Raw genomic sequence first — 17162 nt, 5'->3', positions numbered from 1 at the left:
GGGACATGGTATCCATTTGCTTCCCGGGCAGGTTGGGGATGACAAGTAATGCTATAGGCTTCTGTATGGAGGTCTGCATAATGTTCTTCTCCTTAATGCAAATCATGACGAGCACTGATGAAGCCCGAACATCTGGCAACACTCACACCGTAACAATGTGTCATTAACATTGCATGTTCCAGATAGGTTCTCCTCCTGTCGGGGGCCCACAATTTGTCTCTGATAGCCGGGGCGACCGCGTCCCAGCCTGTCAGGCAGGAGTTGGGGAGGAGGGACACATGGTCAGATAATGATGGTAAAAGTCATCTATGCAACCCAACAGCTGGTCTAATTCCCCGGTCACAACAAGCGGAGATGTAAACAGATGGGAGGCTACCCACATACTGTATACCCCGCAGTCTGCCACAGCAAACCTAGGACGTCCCGTTCCTAATCCTTCAGATTCTTTAATGTTTGTAACCAGCTTTTTTTGTTTGTGTATTATAATGTTTAGTTTTTCGGTTTTTTTTATCTGAATTTTTTGACTATTATTTCAAAGAAATTAAATTTAAAGGGGGGTTTCCAGGAGTCTAAAAATATATAATAAAATTACTAATATACTTAGGAGAAAAAAAAAGCTCAGACCTGTAAAAGAAAAACAAAAAGTAACAAACACGTCCAATCCTTTGTAGTTCCTATTCTGAAGCTTAACTCATCTTTTGTTTGCCTCATCGTTTGTGTCCGGTCTTTACACACAGGAAATGCCCACTCAGCCAATCACTGACCAAAGTGGTGCCACGCCCCGACCAGTGATTGGCTGAGTTCGCTTTCCCGGTGTGTCAAGGCGGGGCCAGGAAGTAGAGACAAGCAGAGGCTTGCATGCTCTTCAGAACAGGAGCTTCAAAGGATCCAAGAAGGTCAGTTCCTGTTTTAATTTTGTGCTACCAATCTGAGCCCTGTTAAAAACAATTTTTATCCCTGAGGATACTTACTTTTTTTTTTTTTTTTTTTTTTTTTTTTTAGAAAAAAAAAACAATTGTAAATTTCTATAGCTGACTACAATTTTTTTCATTTTTTTTTATTTTTTTGTAGAGAATGGTTTCATTCCTGATGCTTTGCTGGAAGAGGTGATGAAGGCGCTGGATCTTGTCTCAGAACCTGAGTAGTAAGTGCATAATTTAACAAGTATATAATTATTATTATTTATTATTATTATTTATTTATAGAGCACCTTAGCAAATTAGAAATTCCTTTTCTTCTCTGGGAGGGGGGTGTCAAGGTGGAAAGGAGGCCAAAGTGGGGACCGTTGCAAAATTTAAAGGGGGGTGGTTCACTACTCTGCAATACTGGCCACATCCCTGTAAATTTAATGGGGATAGCTTTTTTAAATACCTTCTTCAGACAATTCTGCCTCTGAGCGGCACTATTGCGGTCCTCTCATCCCCATTAAGTGACCGCCGGGGCTCTGTGACCTCTGAGGTTCGGTGATGTCACATCACCTGACATCACTGAGGCAGGCCCCATTCTTCCTTAGTATCTGAGATGTGGATGGTGTTTCGCTGCTAGTCACAGCCCAGCATCACTCCTGCTTGCGGCAGTAGAGCGCGTGCGCCATGCTGAGCTGTGATGCTGGGCTGTCACGATCGGTGAAACCCTGCCCACAGTCCAGTCACACAGGAAGACTGTGGCCGACCTCGGTGATGGCGGGTCAACTGGAAGTTGCCATGACATCACTGGATCGCATCAGTCATGGAGCCCGGGGGTCACTTCATGGGGATGAGCGGACCGCAATAGCGCCGCTCAGAGGCAGAATTGACTGATCAAAGTATTTAGAAAAATCCTTCCCTATCAGTTTTACAGGGATGTGGCCACTATTGCAGAGTAGTGAACCACCCCTTTAAGAACCGTTCTCACAAAAAGTTACCAAACCAATCAAATTAGGCTAAAGGCAAGCTCGGCTTTGGTTGGTGCAATTATATTTTTTAGGTCGAAAACATGCAAACATTTTTACTCCTCTTTACATTTTACTAGGATCCTAAAAATAATGTAGGTTAAACGAATTTTTTTTTTCTACATAAAAAAAATAATTTTCATTGGTCCCTGCGATGGCTTCCTGCTTGGATGAAGTATAAAGGCTGCAGCTGATCAGAAGCCGCTGATTGACTGCAGTGGTCACATGACATTAATCTCCTGATTTCGACGCCGTGACCGTCGGGAAACACCGCAAATAGGAAGGAACAGTCCCGTTCCTGTAAGCGAGAGTAGGATTTTTTTTTTTTGTTATCCCCTCAATCTGGACCCACTGAGAATAAGCTTCAAAGTAAAAAGCAAAAAACATTTTAAGGGAAGGAATGGTATAAAATGACCCATACTTTCTTTTTGAATTGTCCGCCTTTCTGGCCCTGCTGACCTGGTGGTCGCCACTAGTTTTCATTTGCTTTGGCTGCAGCAATGACTTCACTTGACCGCTGCAGCCAATCACTGGTTTCCTCACTGTGTGATTGGCCGCAGTGGTCACATTGGTTAGAAAAGGACGTCATCCTTGCAGCCAAGTAAAGAAAGAAAGTCAGAGCAGAGTTGGTGGTGCTGTCAATGGGCGTGAGCTCACCCCTCCACCTTGTATGGGGTTCCTAGGATCAGCACGGAGTGGCCCTGGGTCCCGGGCATGCACCATTGAGAAAAGAAACTATAGGTATCTAGCGATGAAAAGAAACCAGTGTTGCAGACGTAAAAACAGCTTTAGGCTATGTGCGCACACAGCAGGTTTTTGTTTGTTTTGTTTTTTTACGCTGCGTTTTTGGCTGCATAAAAACGCACAAAAACGACAAAAAAACACACCCGCGTCAAAAATGCACCGAAAAAAAGCATGCGTTTTTACCGTGTTTCTGTGCGTTTTTGGCTGCAATTTGCTGCGTTTTTGATCTTTGCGTTTTTCTGTGTTTTTTTCCAATGCATTGCATGGGTGAAAAATGCAGTAAAACGCAGGAAAGAATTGACATGTCTTTTTTTATTTTTTATTTTTTTTTAGCTCAAAAACGCAGCTAAAAAAAAAGTTGCGTGCAGACAGCAAAAATAAAAAGTCTGACTTTGCTGGGGAAGCAAATTCATGCAGTTTTTAAGCCCAAAAACGCACCCGAAAAACGCACTGTGCGCACACAGCCTTAACACTAGAAGTCCCAGGAATTTCGAGCTCCATAGGGTTCCAATGGTCGAAATGTCAAATGACCCCTCTCTGGGACTTCTAGTGTTAAAAGATCAATGTAAAAAAAAATATTCAGACCGACCGTGACCCCCCCCTTTTTTTTCCCAAGACCAACGCGTTTCGGGGATACTTTATGGCTGTGCCTTTTTCAGTCTCTACTTTTATAGATGTGATGTTTTTATTTGTTGTTTTTCATGTAAATTTTTATTTATTTTGAAAATAACAAATGTGCATTTAATTAAAATAAGGGACATGTGAGAAATGGATGTTACGGAGCATGTGCAATTAATCTTCAGGTATTTACAAGAAGCCTGCGAGTTGTAAGCAAGTTTCTGTAAATACGCTGCTTACAATAGACCCAAACCAGCCACATGTGACCAAGCAAAGCCCCCCCATCCAGGGTTATGTGAATGGTCTCCATTCTCACGGGCTCCTCGTGCAGCAGTATTGTCCTTATTGGAGGGGACAGATGACTTCCCAGTGTTTTGTTCCCAAATTTAAAGTCTTTAGGAACACAAGATAACCACTTGACCCACCTAGACCCATGTTTCCATGTCTGATTTTCATCTGATTTTGATGAGGATTCTGAGAAAGTTGACTGAAAAAAGAGGGTTTTTTTTGTGCTGCAGCCTTTCTTTGCACATTGGTTCTCCACCCACTCGATTTTATATAGGGGTCTTGTCATGGCGGCGAATGACAGGACAAGGGACACCTAAGCTGACCCTCAGACTGCATACCCTGCGCTGTCCCTTAGCTCAGAGGTATGCTTGATGGTGGCGAGGTTTGAGTCACCAGCATGTCCGAGCCCTGATGTAATTCCCCTCCTCAACCTAAGGGGGGAGCCGGGACCGTAAACACACACCCCACAAAAAGATAGACAGGGGAAACAGACAACAGAGAGACGACCGTGACAGGTCTGCAATGTTCTCCTTCCCCATTGGCTTGAATGGCGCGGTGCTGCAGTTCCTCTGTGCAGTGGAGGGGGAGGGGGCTGTGGTGCTGCAGCGCTGATGAAGAGAAATGGTCATCCACCATTGCCCTGACAATGGGCCTCAGTTGGGGTCTACTGACATCCCAATATTGATCTATTTATGGGGTCCGGCATTAGGGGCGAGCACAGGGCTTTGGTTCAGGTTGCTCTCGTGTCTGCACCACTATTCTACGTACTCGATAACACCAGTCGTTGGCCCGCCGCCCGCCCGTCGTGATGAATTTCCAGCCCGTACTACACACATTCTTGTATTTAGAAATGTTTTCCTAATAAGGTTCTGTCTCCCAAAATTATCGTCACTGTTTTGGTTTTAATCATAAGATTATGCAGTCTGAAAATAAACCCATTTTGGCAAAAAGAGATGCCATTCAGATGAACGCGTTCCTGGACTCCCAAAATAGCAGCGCATTCATTGGCAGAGAGGCGCAGCGCGGTACCACGAATCCCAGGAACGCCAGAGACGAAAGCTGCCCTGCTTATTGTGTGCTTTACAATGTTTCCTAGTGTAAACCTCATGAAGACCAAATTAGACCCAGAAGGCCTCGGGATCATATTACTGGGCCCGTTCCTCCAGGAGTTTTTCCCAGAACAGGTACAGTACACGGCCTGAAGAGATTGTCATTTCTGTACTTACTAAATAACGCAGGTGGGTGTGCGTCACCGGCAAAAACATGAGCGAGTGATACATGCACAGACATACAGAAAGCCACACACACATGTGTATATATATGTGTGTATATATATGTGTGTATATATATATATATATTATCTATATATATATATATATATATATATATATATATATCTAGATATAGATATATATAGATATAGATATCTCTATCTATATATATATATGTGTATGTACATATAATTTTTTTTATATATAGATTTTTTTTTATATATATATATATTACTGTATATGTATATACGCACACACAGATCCATGTATACACTCGTACACATAACAAGAGTTTTTATTTCTCTAGCACCAACATATTCCACGGCACTTTACAATTCAGACCTGTATACACTCACAAATACTGACTGCAAAACACCCTCATACATATACATAATCGCACACGCACACATACATGTACATACCATCCATCCTGGTCAAGTATCCAACGCCTTTAGCTGTGATACACCCCCATATCATCATGGTTCCTCCACCAAACTTACAGTTCCTTCAGTTTCTCGATCCTTTAGCCTCTTTTTTTCCCTAGTTTCTTCCACACCCATTTGCCCCCGTCAGAGCAGTCTATTGAGTTTCATCTCATCGCTCCAAATCACCCGTTTCCAACTTTCTACTGTCCACTTTTCCTTGTTGTGATTTGTAGTATACAGGAAGAATATTTTTTTTTAAACACCTGGAGCAAAACAGTAACAATGCAGTGATGTGTGAAGAATCTGCATAACTAATCATATGCTAAATAGCTGAAAGTCACATTTATGTATAAGATATCCAAGATGATTGTCTATAATAAAATGAAGGTCATCTCACGCTCAGAGCTGTAGTGGATGGTGAGGTATGGAGCCTGAAAGGCAAAAGATCAAAACATTGTTACTGTTTTGCTTGTCAATGTACATATACATATATATATATATATATATATATATGTACACACACACACACATACATACACATACTGTACATACATACACACATAGACATATATATATATATATATATATATATATATATATATATATATATATATATACACACACACTCGTACACATATACAGATGTATACAATCATGCACACTTACATACAGAAATATGTATACTGTATACACTCCTATACAGTGTGTCCACCCATATCCTGTCCACCGCCATTAACTTGAGAACGGCGGCAGCTATAGGCATAGAAGTGGTGTCTAGGTATGGTGTTGGTGGAGGGGTCGCATACACCTGCTGTTTGATGTGACCTCACAGAAAGAAGTCCAATGGGGTCAGGTCAGGTGAGCGTGGAGGCCACTCCACACAGCCACCATACCCAATGACTTGTAGGAAGGTCTCCATCACTTCACGTCTGCAGCCTTGTGAGTTTTACACGTTCTAATCATAGCATTTCTGTATGCAAGGTGTCGAGTCGTATTGAATTGATGATGCCGTAATTCACTTTTTTCTCTATCTCGTTCCGTTTTCAAGATAAAAATTCTAACTCCGTTGTTTTCCACCAGGTGGCGCTATAGGTGGTTTCATTGCGTAGCGCATGGCTACTTTACTATACCTAGACACTACTTCTATGCCTATAGCTGCCGTGATTCTCAAGTTAATGGCGGTGGACACACTGTATACAGATGTATACACTCGTACACACATACATACAGAAATATGTACACACTCGTATATACAGATGTACACACATACATATAGAAATATGTACACACTCGTATATACAGATGTATACACTCATACACACATACATACAGAAATAAGTACACACTCGTATATACAGATGTACACACATACATATAGAAATATGTACACACTCGTATATACAGATGTATACACTCATACACACATACATACAGAAATAAGTACACACTCGTATATACAGATGTACACACATACATACAGAAATAAGTACACACTCGTATATACAGATGTACACACATACATACAGAAATATGTACACACTCGTATATACAGATGTACACACATACATATAGAAATATGTACACACTCGTATATACAGATGTATACACTCGTACACATACATACAGAAATATGTACACACTCGTATATACAGATATATACACTCGTACACACATACATACAGAAATATGTACACACTCGTATATACAGATATATACACTCGTACACACATACATACAGAAATATGTACACACTCGTATATACAGATATATACACTCATACACACATACATACAGAAATAAGTACACACTCGTATATACAGATGTACACACATACATATAGAAATAAGTACACACTCGTATATACAGATGTACACACATACATATAGAAATATGTACACACTCGTATATACAGATATATACACTCGTACACACATACATACAGAAATATGTACACACTCGTATATACAGATGTACACACATACATATAGAAATATGTACACACTCGTATATACAGATGTATACACTCGTACACACATACATACAGAAATATGTACACACACATACTTGTACACACATTCATGCCTATATGTATACGTACATATACATATCCGGTACCAACTCAAACCTTCAATTTTTTTTTCCTTTGCATTTTAGGGCTCAAAGGTCCCCGAATCCTTCAGTGTGTACCATTATAATGGATTGCGGCAGTCCAATCATAAGGAGAAGGTATGTTTCCTATGAAGAGTCTGCTCCGCGGACACGTCCATTAGAATGATGTGCGTTCTTATTCTTGGACGCGTTTGGTGGGCTCTGTAAGTCTTCAGCTGCGCGCTCTGTGTCATCACACGTCTTATCTCTCCCTGTTACATTCTTATGTTTCTTCTCATTTTTCCTAAGAAGAATGTAACCGTTACAAGTCTGTGCGGCCGAGGCTTAGCGATTTGTGCAGGAAATGTATGAATAACATTACTAATTTTTTGCTGTGGGTGATAAGTTTCCTTTTACTTTAATTCCTGATATTTTTTTGTAAGCCAGGTGGGATCCTGGGATGTATTATTGATTACATTGGTGTCAATTGAGTCATGATGGCTGATAGCCTCCCTGCAGTGCTCACATCTGGGGTTACTTACCATCCAGCAAAAATGGTTGTCTCTAGTGACGGGAAGACTTGCAAATATCTGGGATCGAAAGATCTAACAGGATTTAAAAGAAAAACAGTTCCGGCCTGGATTGGATTCCGGATATCTGGCTGGATGCCGATCCCCTATGGGGACCAGAATCTGGCGCTTAAAAATGGTGGTAGAAGGGATAGGTTATACTTACCGAGTCTCTAGTGGTGCAGTAACTGCTCCCGCGGTCGCTCAACTTTGGTTCTGGAGCTGCTCATTAACCTCATACATATTCACTGCTTCCCCCGCCTACCAGCAGTCCCGGCGTCTGTGATTGGTTGCAGTCAGACAGCGCCCCCAGCCTGTGTGACAGCGTGTCGTACTACTTGCAATCACAGATCCTATCTGTGTGTCACTGTAGATTGGAGTAAAAATAAATAAAATATTTGGCGTAGGGTCCCTCCATATTAGGATAGCCAGCACAGATAAAGCATACAGCTACAGACTGCAGCCCCCCGCCATGTGCTTATCCTGGCTGTGTATCAGAATAAGGGGATCCATGCAGCTTTTTTTTTTTATTTATTTATTTATTTAAATAAATAACTTTTTAAAACCATATGCGGTCCCCCTCAATTTTGATACCCAGCCAGGATGAGCTGTTGGCCCCTGTAAAGGGGACATTAATAAAAGGGGACAATGACGAACATATTACTACAGGATTTGGACAAAGATGAAGCACATTACTACAGGATGGAGACAAGGATGAACACATTACTACAGGATGGAGACAAGGATGGACACATTACTACAGGATGGAGACAAGGATGGGCACATTACTAGAGGATGGAGACAAGGATGGGCACATTACTACAAGATGGAGACAAGGATGGATACATTACTACAGGATGGAGACAAGGATGGGGACATTACCACAGGATGGAGACAAGGATGGGAACATTACTAGAGGATGGAGACAAGGATGGGCACTTTACTACAGGATGGAGACCAGGATGGGCACATTACTAGAGAATGGAGACCAGGATGGGCACATTACTAGAGGATGGAGACAAGGATGGGCACATTACTACAGGATGGAGACAAGGATGGACACATTACTACAGGATGGAGACAAGGATGGACACATTACTACAGGATGGAGACAAGGATGAACACATTACTACAGGATGGAAACAAGGATGGGCACATTACTACAGGATGGGGACAACGATGGGCACATTATTACAGGATGGAGACAAGGATGGGCTCATTACTACAAGATGGAGACAAGGATTGGCACATTACTACAGGATGGAGACAAGGATGGACACATTACTACAGGATGGAGACAAGGATGGGCACATTACTACAGGATGGAGACAAGGATGGGCACATTACTACAGGATGGAGACAAGGATGGACACATTACTACAGGATGGAGACAAGGATGGACACATTACTACAGGATGGAGACAAGGATGGACACATTACTACAGGATGGAGACAAGGATGGGCACATTACTACAAGATGGAGACAAGGATGGGCACATTACTACAGGATGGAGACAAGGATGGGAACATTACTACAGGATGGAGACAAGGATGGGCACTTTACTACAGGATGGAGACAAGGATGGACACATTACTACAGGATGGAGACAAGGATGGGCACATTACTACAGGATGGAGACAAGGATGGACACATTACTACAGGATGGAGACAAGGATGGGCACATTACTACAAGATGGAGACAAGGATGGGCACATTACTACAGGATGGAGACCAGGATGGGCACATTACTACAAGATGGAGACAAGGATGGGCACATTACTACAGGATGGAGACAAGGATGGGAACATTACTACAGGATGGAGACAAGGATGGGCACTTTACTACAGGATGGAGACCAGGATGGACACATTACTACAGGATGGAGACAAGGATGAACACATTACTACAGGATGGAGACAAGGATGGGCACATTACTACAGGATGGAGACAAGGATGGACACATTACTACAGGATGGAGACAAGGATGGGCACATTACTACAAGATGGAGACAAGGATGGGCACATTACTACAGGATGGAGACAAGGATGGGCACATTACTACAAGATGGAGACAAGGATGGACACATTACTACAAGATGGAGACAAGGATGGGCACTTTACTACAGGATGGAGACAAGGATGGGCACTTTACTACAGGATGGAGACCAGGATGGACACATTACTACAGGATGGAGACAAGGATGAACACATTACTACAGGATGGAGACAAGGATGGGCACATTACTACAGGATGGAGACAAGGATGGACACATTACTACAGGATGGAGACAAGGATGGGCACATTACTACAAGATGGAGACAAGGATGGGCACATTACTACAGGATGGAGACAAGGATGGGCACATTACTACAGGATGGAGACAAGGATGGGCACATTACTACAGGATGGAGACAAGGATGGGAACATTACTACAGGATGGAGACAAGGATGGGCACTTTACTACAGGATGGAGACAAGGATGGGCACTTTACTGCAGTATGGAGACAAAGATGAACACATTACTACAGGATGGAGACAAGGATGGACACATTACTACAGGATGGAGACAAGGATGAACACATTACTACAGGATGGAGACAAGGATGGGGACAATACTACAGGATGGAGACAAGGATGGGGACAATACTACAGGATGGAGACAAGGATGGACACATTACTACAGGATGGAGACAAGGATGAACACATTACTACAGGATGGAGACAAGGATGGGGACAATACTACAGGATGGAGACAAGGATGGGGACAATACTACAGGATGGAGACAAGGATGGACACATTACTACAGGATGGAGACAAGGATGGGCACATTACTACAGGATGGAGACAAGGATGGGCACTTTACTGCAGGATGGAGACAAAGATGAACACATTACTACAGGATGGAGACAAGGATGGACACATTACTACAAGATGGAGACAAGGATGGGCACATTACTACAGGATGGAGACAAGGATGGGCACTTTACTGCAGGATGGAGACAAAGATGAACACATTACTACAGGATGGAGACAAGGATGGACACATTACTACAAGATGGAGACAAGGATGGGCACATTACTACAGGATGGAGACAAGGATGGGCACTTTACTACAAGATGGAGACAAGGATGGGCACATTACTACAGGATGGAGACAAGGATGGGCACATTACTACAGGATGGAGACAAGGATGGGCACATTACTACAGGATGGAGACAAGGATGGGCACATTACTACAAGATGGAGACAAGGATGGGCACATTACTACAGGATGGAGACAAGGATGGGCACTTTACTGCAGGATGGAGACAAAGATGAACACATTACTACAGGATGGAGACAAGGATGGACACATTACTACAAGATGGAGACAAGGATGGGCACATTACTACAGGATGGAGACAAGGATGGGCACATTACTACAAGATGGAGACAAGGATGGGCACATTACTACAGGATGGAGACAAGGATGGGCACATTACTACAGGATGGAGACAAGGATGGGAACATTACTACAGGATGGAGACAAGGATGGACACTTTACTACAGGATGGAGACAAGGATGGGCACTTTACTGCAGTATGGAGACAAAGATGAACACATTACTACAGGATGGAGACAAGGATGGACACATTACTACAGGATGGAGACAAGGATGAACACATTACTACAGGATGGAGACAAGGATGGGGACATTACTACAGGATGGAGACAAGGATGAACACATTACTACAGGATGGAGACAAGGATGGACACATTACTACAGGATGGAGACAAGGATGAACACATTACTACAGGATGGAGACAAGGATGGGGACAATACTACAGGATGGAGACAAGAATGGACACATTACTACAGGATGGAGACAAGGATGGGCACATTACTACAGGATGGAGACAAGGATGGGCACTTTACTGCAGGATGGAGACAAAGATGAACACATTACTACAGGATGGAGACAAGGATGGACACATTACTACAAGATGGAGACAAGGATGGGCACATTACTACAGGATGGAGACAAGGATGGGCACTTTACTGCAGGATGGAGACAAAGATGAACACATTACTACAGGATGGAGACAAAGATGAACACATTACTACAGGATGGAGACAAGGATGGACACATTACTACAAGATGGAGACAAGGATGGACACATTACTACAAGATGGAGACAAGGATGGGCAATTACTACAAGATGGGCCCAAAAATGGACACATTACTACAGGATGGAGACAAGGATGAGCAATTACTACAGGATGGAGACAACGATGGGCACATTACCACAGGATGGGGCACATTACTATAAACTCTACTGTTCATTTGTCTGAATGAGCTCAGTGAAGGATTCTCAATTAACTTCCCCTAGAGCCAACAATGGGCAATGTAACCCAGGCTATAGAAGGCAAACGATGCAAGATTTGTAATAAAACCAAATTACAAAACATGATTGCTATCTCTAAATGCATGCACTTAGGGTAGAAATATAAAAAAAAACACAGTCTCTGAAGGTTAACAACCCCTTTAATGAAAGCAGCTTAGTACGGAGTTTTATTGGCAATGCCTCGTGAGAGAAAAAGAAAGCAAAATATGTGAGAAGAGACATGACACGTGGGGACTCCTCCGTTGCGCATGTCTTGCAGGAGGATCGCATCATGCAAACATCTTGTAAGTTAGCAAAGTTACTTCTAGTAAGTTCTGTGATGGCTCCTAACGTCTTCCAGTAACAGCGGAGATGGTGGGTGCAGCGCACCGCTGCTGATTTTAGGCTAAGCTGACGCATTCATCAGGCTGGGGGGGGTCATTGGCCGGGGGTTCTTCTGCTGCTCTACATTCCGGATTTTACATAAAATAATTGTGATGCTGTAACCGTGACAACAGGAAAAAATAAACCGCCGCGGCGCAGAAGTGACTGTGATGTGACATCGGTGCTGTATTTATTTTAGTTTCTGTACATTTTCATGCTTTTGCTCTGACGTTCTCTTTTAATTTTGGTAAAAAAAAGGGGGGTGTGGGATATTTTCTCTGTTTTACAGAAGAAAGCTGGAAAATGTACAGACTGGGAAGTGGTGGAAGAAAACACTGCACTTCATTAGATACATTTCTTTTTGGCTGATTTTTTTTTTTTTTTCTTCCTCTTATCACTGTCAATTTTCTCACTGGTCACTGAGAACATTAGACTCCAACATGCTGATAAGCAGCCGAGCATTGGGAGCAATCGTCCGAGTCCGAACCTATGAACAGTACTGAAGTGTTTAGTGAGCATGCTCTGATCTAGGCAAATGTCATTGAGAAGGGAAGAGGAGAGGGTGAGTTGTGACATCACCTACTGTATACAGAGGATATAACAGTGATTGTACAGGAGAGGAGGGGGTGAGCTGTGACATCACCTACTGTATACAGAGGATATAACAGTGATTGTACAGGAGTGGAGGAGGTGAGCTGTGACATCACCAAATGTGAATGGTGGATTTTGTGTTCTCTACTGTATATAGAGATATCAGTCATTGTACAGGAGGAGGAGGTGAGCTGTGATATCACCTATTGTAAATGGTAGATTCTGTGTTATCTACTGTTTATAAAGGTGTTCTTAGTCATTGTACTGGAGGGGGAGGAGGTGAGCTGTGATGTATATTGGGAATGGTGGATCCTGTATTATTTACTGCATATAGATGTGTTATCAGTCATTCTGCAGGAGGAAGTGAACTGTGACATCACTTATTGTGAATGATGGATCCTATGTTATCTACTGTATGGAGGTGTTATCAGTCATTGTACAGGAGGGGTAGGAGGTGAGCTGTGACATCACCTCTTGTGAATGGTGGATTTTGTGTTGTTTTTTGTATATAGAGGTGTTATCAGTTATTGTACAGGTGGAGGTGAGCTGTGACATCACCTATTTGTGAATGGTAGATCCTGTTATCTACTGTATATAGATGTGTTATCAACCTTTTGAATAGGAGGAGGTGAGTTGTAATATGACATTGTAAACGGTGGATCATGTGTTATCAGTCATTGAATAGGAGGAGGAGGTGAGCTGTGATATCACATTGTGAATGGTGCATCCTGTGTTATCTACTGTATATAGAGGTGTTATCAGTGTTTGCATAGGAGGGGGAGAAGGTGAGCTGTGACATCATCTATTGTGAATGGTGGAGCCTGTGTTCTCTACTGTATGTTATGCGAAAGGTGTTACCGATCATTGTAACCCTGTCTGTGATGATATTGACACTGCTGAATAGTCATGTGTAAAAAAAAAAACAGGAAGTATGACTCTAATTTTAGGCCTTGTAGCCAGTGAGAAAATTGCAAAATATCATGTGTTTTTTTTCTTAAGTATATGTCATTTAAAATGGAAAATTGAAAAAAAAAAATAAAATTATCATAAAATGCTTATATACCAAAAAGCACAAATATATGACTGGTAGAAAACAAGTACAATAACTAAAAACAACCCACGAGGGCTTACCATCTACAACCTGGTTCCCTTTAATGTGACTTCTGTACTGTATTTATGGTATTTTTGTCATTGTTACTTAGGTTGCTTACATCGAAGGAACCGCCGTCATGGGTTTTGAAGACCCCAGATTACAGACGGACGACACCCCCATCAAACGCTGTCTACAAACCAAATGGCCGTACGTAGAGCTTCTCTGGAACACGGATCGGCCGCCATCACTAAACTGACTTTACCAACAAAGGACCAATGATCACTCAATGCAAGCGAGGCTGCCATTAAAGGACTGAATATTTACTAACTGGAAATTCCTTATGATCTCATTTAGGGTCATGGCATCGATCAAAGAATAAGCCGCAGTATAATGTATATACAATGCAATTACTACTCTGTCTTCTCCATGGTTTCATAAGGGGGGCGTCATTATTCTTTTTGGGGGACAGAATATATAGCCGATGGACAAACAGTATTAGTCATGCAAGTCAGCAACTCCGGGCTCCATTCACTGACAAAGCTAGCCGAGCGCTGTGCATAGGGCACAAGGGTGCTGTTCCTCCGTTCTTTAAATGCATGTATTTCTATCTGAAAATAATTTTTTCAATTGTATTTTTTTTTTTTTTTTTTTTATATAATGTTTGCACCATTTGCCTTTTATATCCTCTGTGTCGCACAGACTATTGCCAGCTGCAGAATGAGTTAACTGAGAATCTGTCAGTGAGCTCATTCTGACAGTCCAATTGAAGAGTTAGTAACTCATTTATCTTATTTTATTTATTTTTTTTTCAGTTTTCAGCTGATTTTTGACAATAAATCATATCAAAGTTTAACGTGCAGGGGAACACGGAGTGTGTAAAACTAAATATGTGCAACATTGTAAATAAAATCGAATTACAAAAGTGATTTTTAGCCCCAAATACATGTATTTAAGTTTAAAAAAAAAATGGAAAACCCCTTTAAGTGACATATTTTATACACAACTGTCCACTCCATTTGACTTCTTTTGACCATGGCCTTGTGGCCAGGAAAACAAGGGGGACACTATTCTTACAATTAGTGAGGGTCCTAATAGTGTGAGCAATCTAACAGTGGTTAGGTAATAATTTCAGGTTGGAATACCCCTTTAAGTAGCGGAGCATATGAGCATCCGTCTTATGGACATATAACATTACTACCCCACTATGCACTTGTCAAATGTCCCTTCCTCCTAATGTACTGTCTCATTTTTGGGTCTGAAATAGTATTAAATAGTGTTCCGGGCACCAGTAAAAATATCATCTAATGGGGTAACTGATATACACTCAGCGAGCCTATGGCTAACTTATCAAAACCCTAAGAAAAAGGCTGTAAGTTCTATAAAATTTCATTTTTTTTTGTTGTCCCTCTGTTCTTCCTCCTGGAAACGCCTGAATAATTTACCAACTGGACCCTCTTGTCAAAAGGTTGTGCCCCTATACAGTAGAACATGTCTACTCAATCCTTATAGTATATAGGGACACATCCTATGGACAAAGAGAATAGTAACAGGGTTGTCCGATAACAGAGGATCGGTGCAATGTAATTTTATTGGGTGAGCAATTCAAGTATTTATTAACGCAGACATTATTGAGTCTTGTCAGAGGGTCTGAAAATCAATTTAAGTTAACTATATATGGTCTGATATATGAAAATAATCTGTAGGGGGAGATAAAGTACTACTGATGTGATAGTGTCCATATCCTCAAGCTACTTCCCTTTTATTAAGGATTAAAGGCAATGTGTCATTTGCCATAAATATGTAATTTGTATACCTGGTGTAAAAGCCTCTGTTCTCCTGAATCCTGCGCTGTTTTTCTTTTTTTCCTGCTCCTCTCCTTTCCCGAGATATCACCCTGTCTTTCCTGATGCTTGATAGGCAAGTGGGCGAGGTAATGAAAGAAGCCGTCCCCAGAGAAGCCCTGAAGACCACACCCTCTTGGCTAAGAAGAGTAGATTTATCAATAAGGAAGATGAAGCCATAACTCTGGAACAGAGAGGCATAGGAAGAAAAGAAAAACAACGCCGGATTCAGGAGAACGGTGTCATTTACACTAGATAATAAAATTTTCTTATTTTTCGGATTATAAGACGCACTTTTCCTCCCAAAAATGTTGAAGGAAAATGAGGGGTGCGTCTTATAATCCGAATGTAGCTTACTGGGAGCTGGAGAATGGGAGCTGTGCTGGCTGCGGTGGGTGGGGGGGCTGTGCTGGCTGCGGTGGGGGGGGGGGGCTGTGCTGGCTGTGGGGGGGGGGGGCTGTGCTGGCTGTGGTGGGGGGGGGGCTGTGCTGGCTGTGGTGGGGGGGCTGTGCTGGCTGCGGTGGGGGGGGCTGTGCTGGCTGCGGTGGGGGGGCTGTGCTGGCTGCGGTGGGGGGGCTGTGCTGGCTAGGGTGGGGGGGCTGTGCTGGCTGCGGTGGGGGGGGCTGTGCTGGCTGCGGTGGGGGGGGCTGTGCTGGCTAGGGTGAGGGGGCTGTGCTGGCTGCGGTAGGGGGGGCTGTGCTGGCTGCGGTAGGGGGGGCTGTGCTGGCTGCGGTAGGGGGGGCTGTGCTGGCTGAGGTGGGGGGGCTGTGCTGGCTAGGGTGAGGGGGCTGTGCTGGCTGCGGTGGGGGGGGCTGTGCTGGCTGTGTGGAGCAGGGTGGTGTGGTGGGTGTCCCAGATGCTCTGTCGGCGGTGCAAGTTTCAAATAATGGTGCCCAGAGTTCACTCAAGATCTCATCTGCGCACGCGCCTCCTCCAGCCCATTGATCTACC

At 42.9% G+C, this 17162-nt stretch overlaps 1 protein-coding gene across 1 annotated transcript in view; it reads left to right on the top strand.

Annotated features, from left to right (window-relative positions):
• Window positions 1-16600, top strand: part of MINDY3 (MINDY lysine 48 deubiquitinase 3) — a 201060-nt gene extending 184460 nt beyond the window's left edge. The window contains exons 13-16 of the mRNA XM_075315624.1: window positions 1072-1144; window positions 4677-4764; window positions 7431-7502; window positions 14480-16600. Coding sequence (XP_075171739.1) covers window positions 1072-1144; window positions 4677-4764; window positions 7431-7502; window positions 14480-14626 — 380 coding nt within the window. The 3' untranslated portion in view covers window positions 14627-16600. The remainder of the gene's footprint in view (window positions 1-1071; window positions 1145-4676; window positions 4765-7430; window positions 7503-14479) is intronic.
• The last annotated feature ends 562 nt before the right edge of the window (window positions 16601-17162 follow it).

Source organism: Anomaloglossus baeobatrachus, chromosome 6 (assembly GCF_048569485.1).
Source record: "Anomaloglossus baeobatrachus isolate aAnoBae1 chromosome 6, aAnoBae1.hap1, whole genome shotgun sequence".
Classification (NCBI taxonomy): Eukaryota; Metazoa; Chordata; class Amphibia; order Anura; family Aromobatidae; genus Anomaloglossus; species Anomaloglossus baeobatrachus.
The sequence above is the reverse complement of the archived record's forward strand: the minus strand, read 5'-3'. Positions and strand labels throughout refer to the sequence as shown.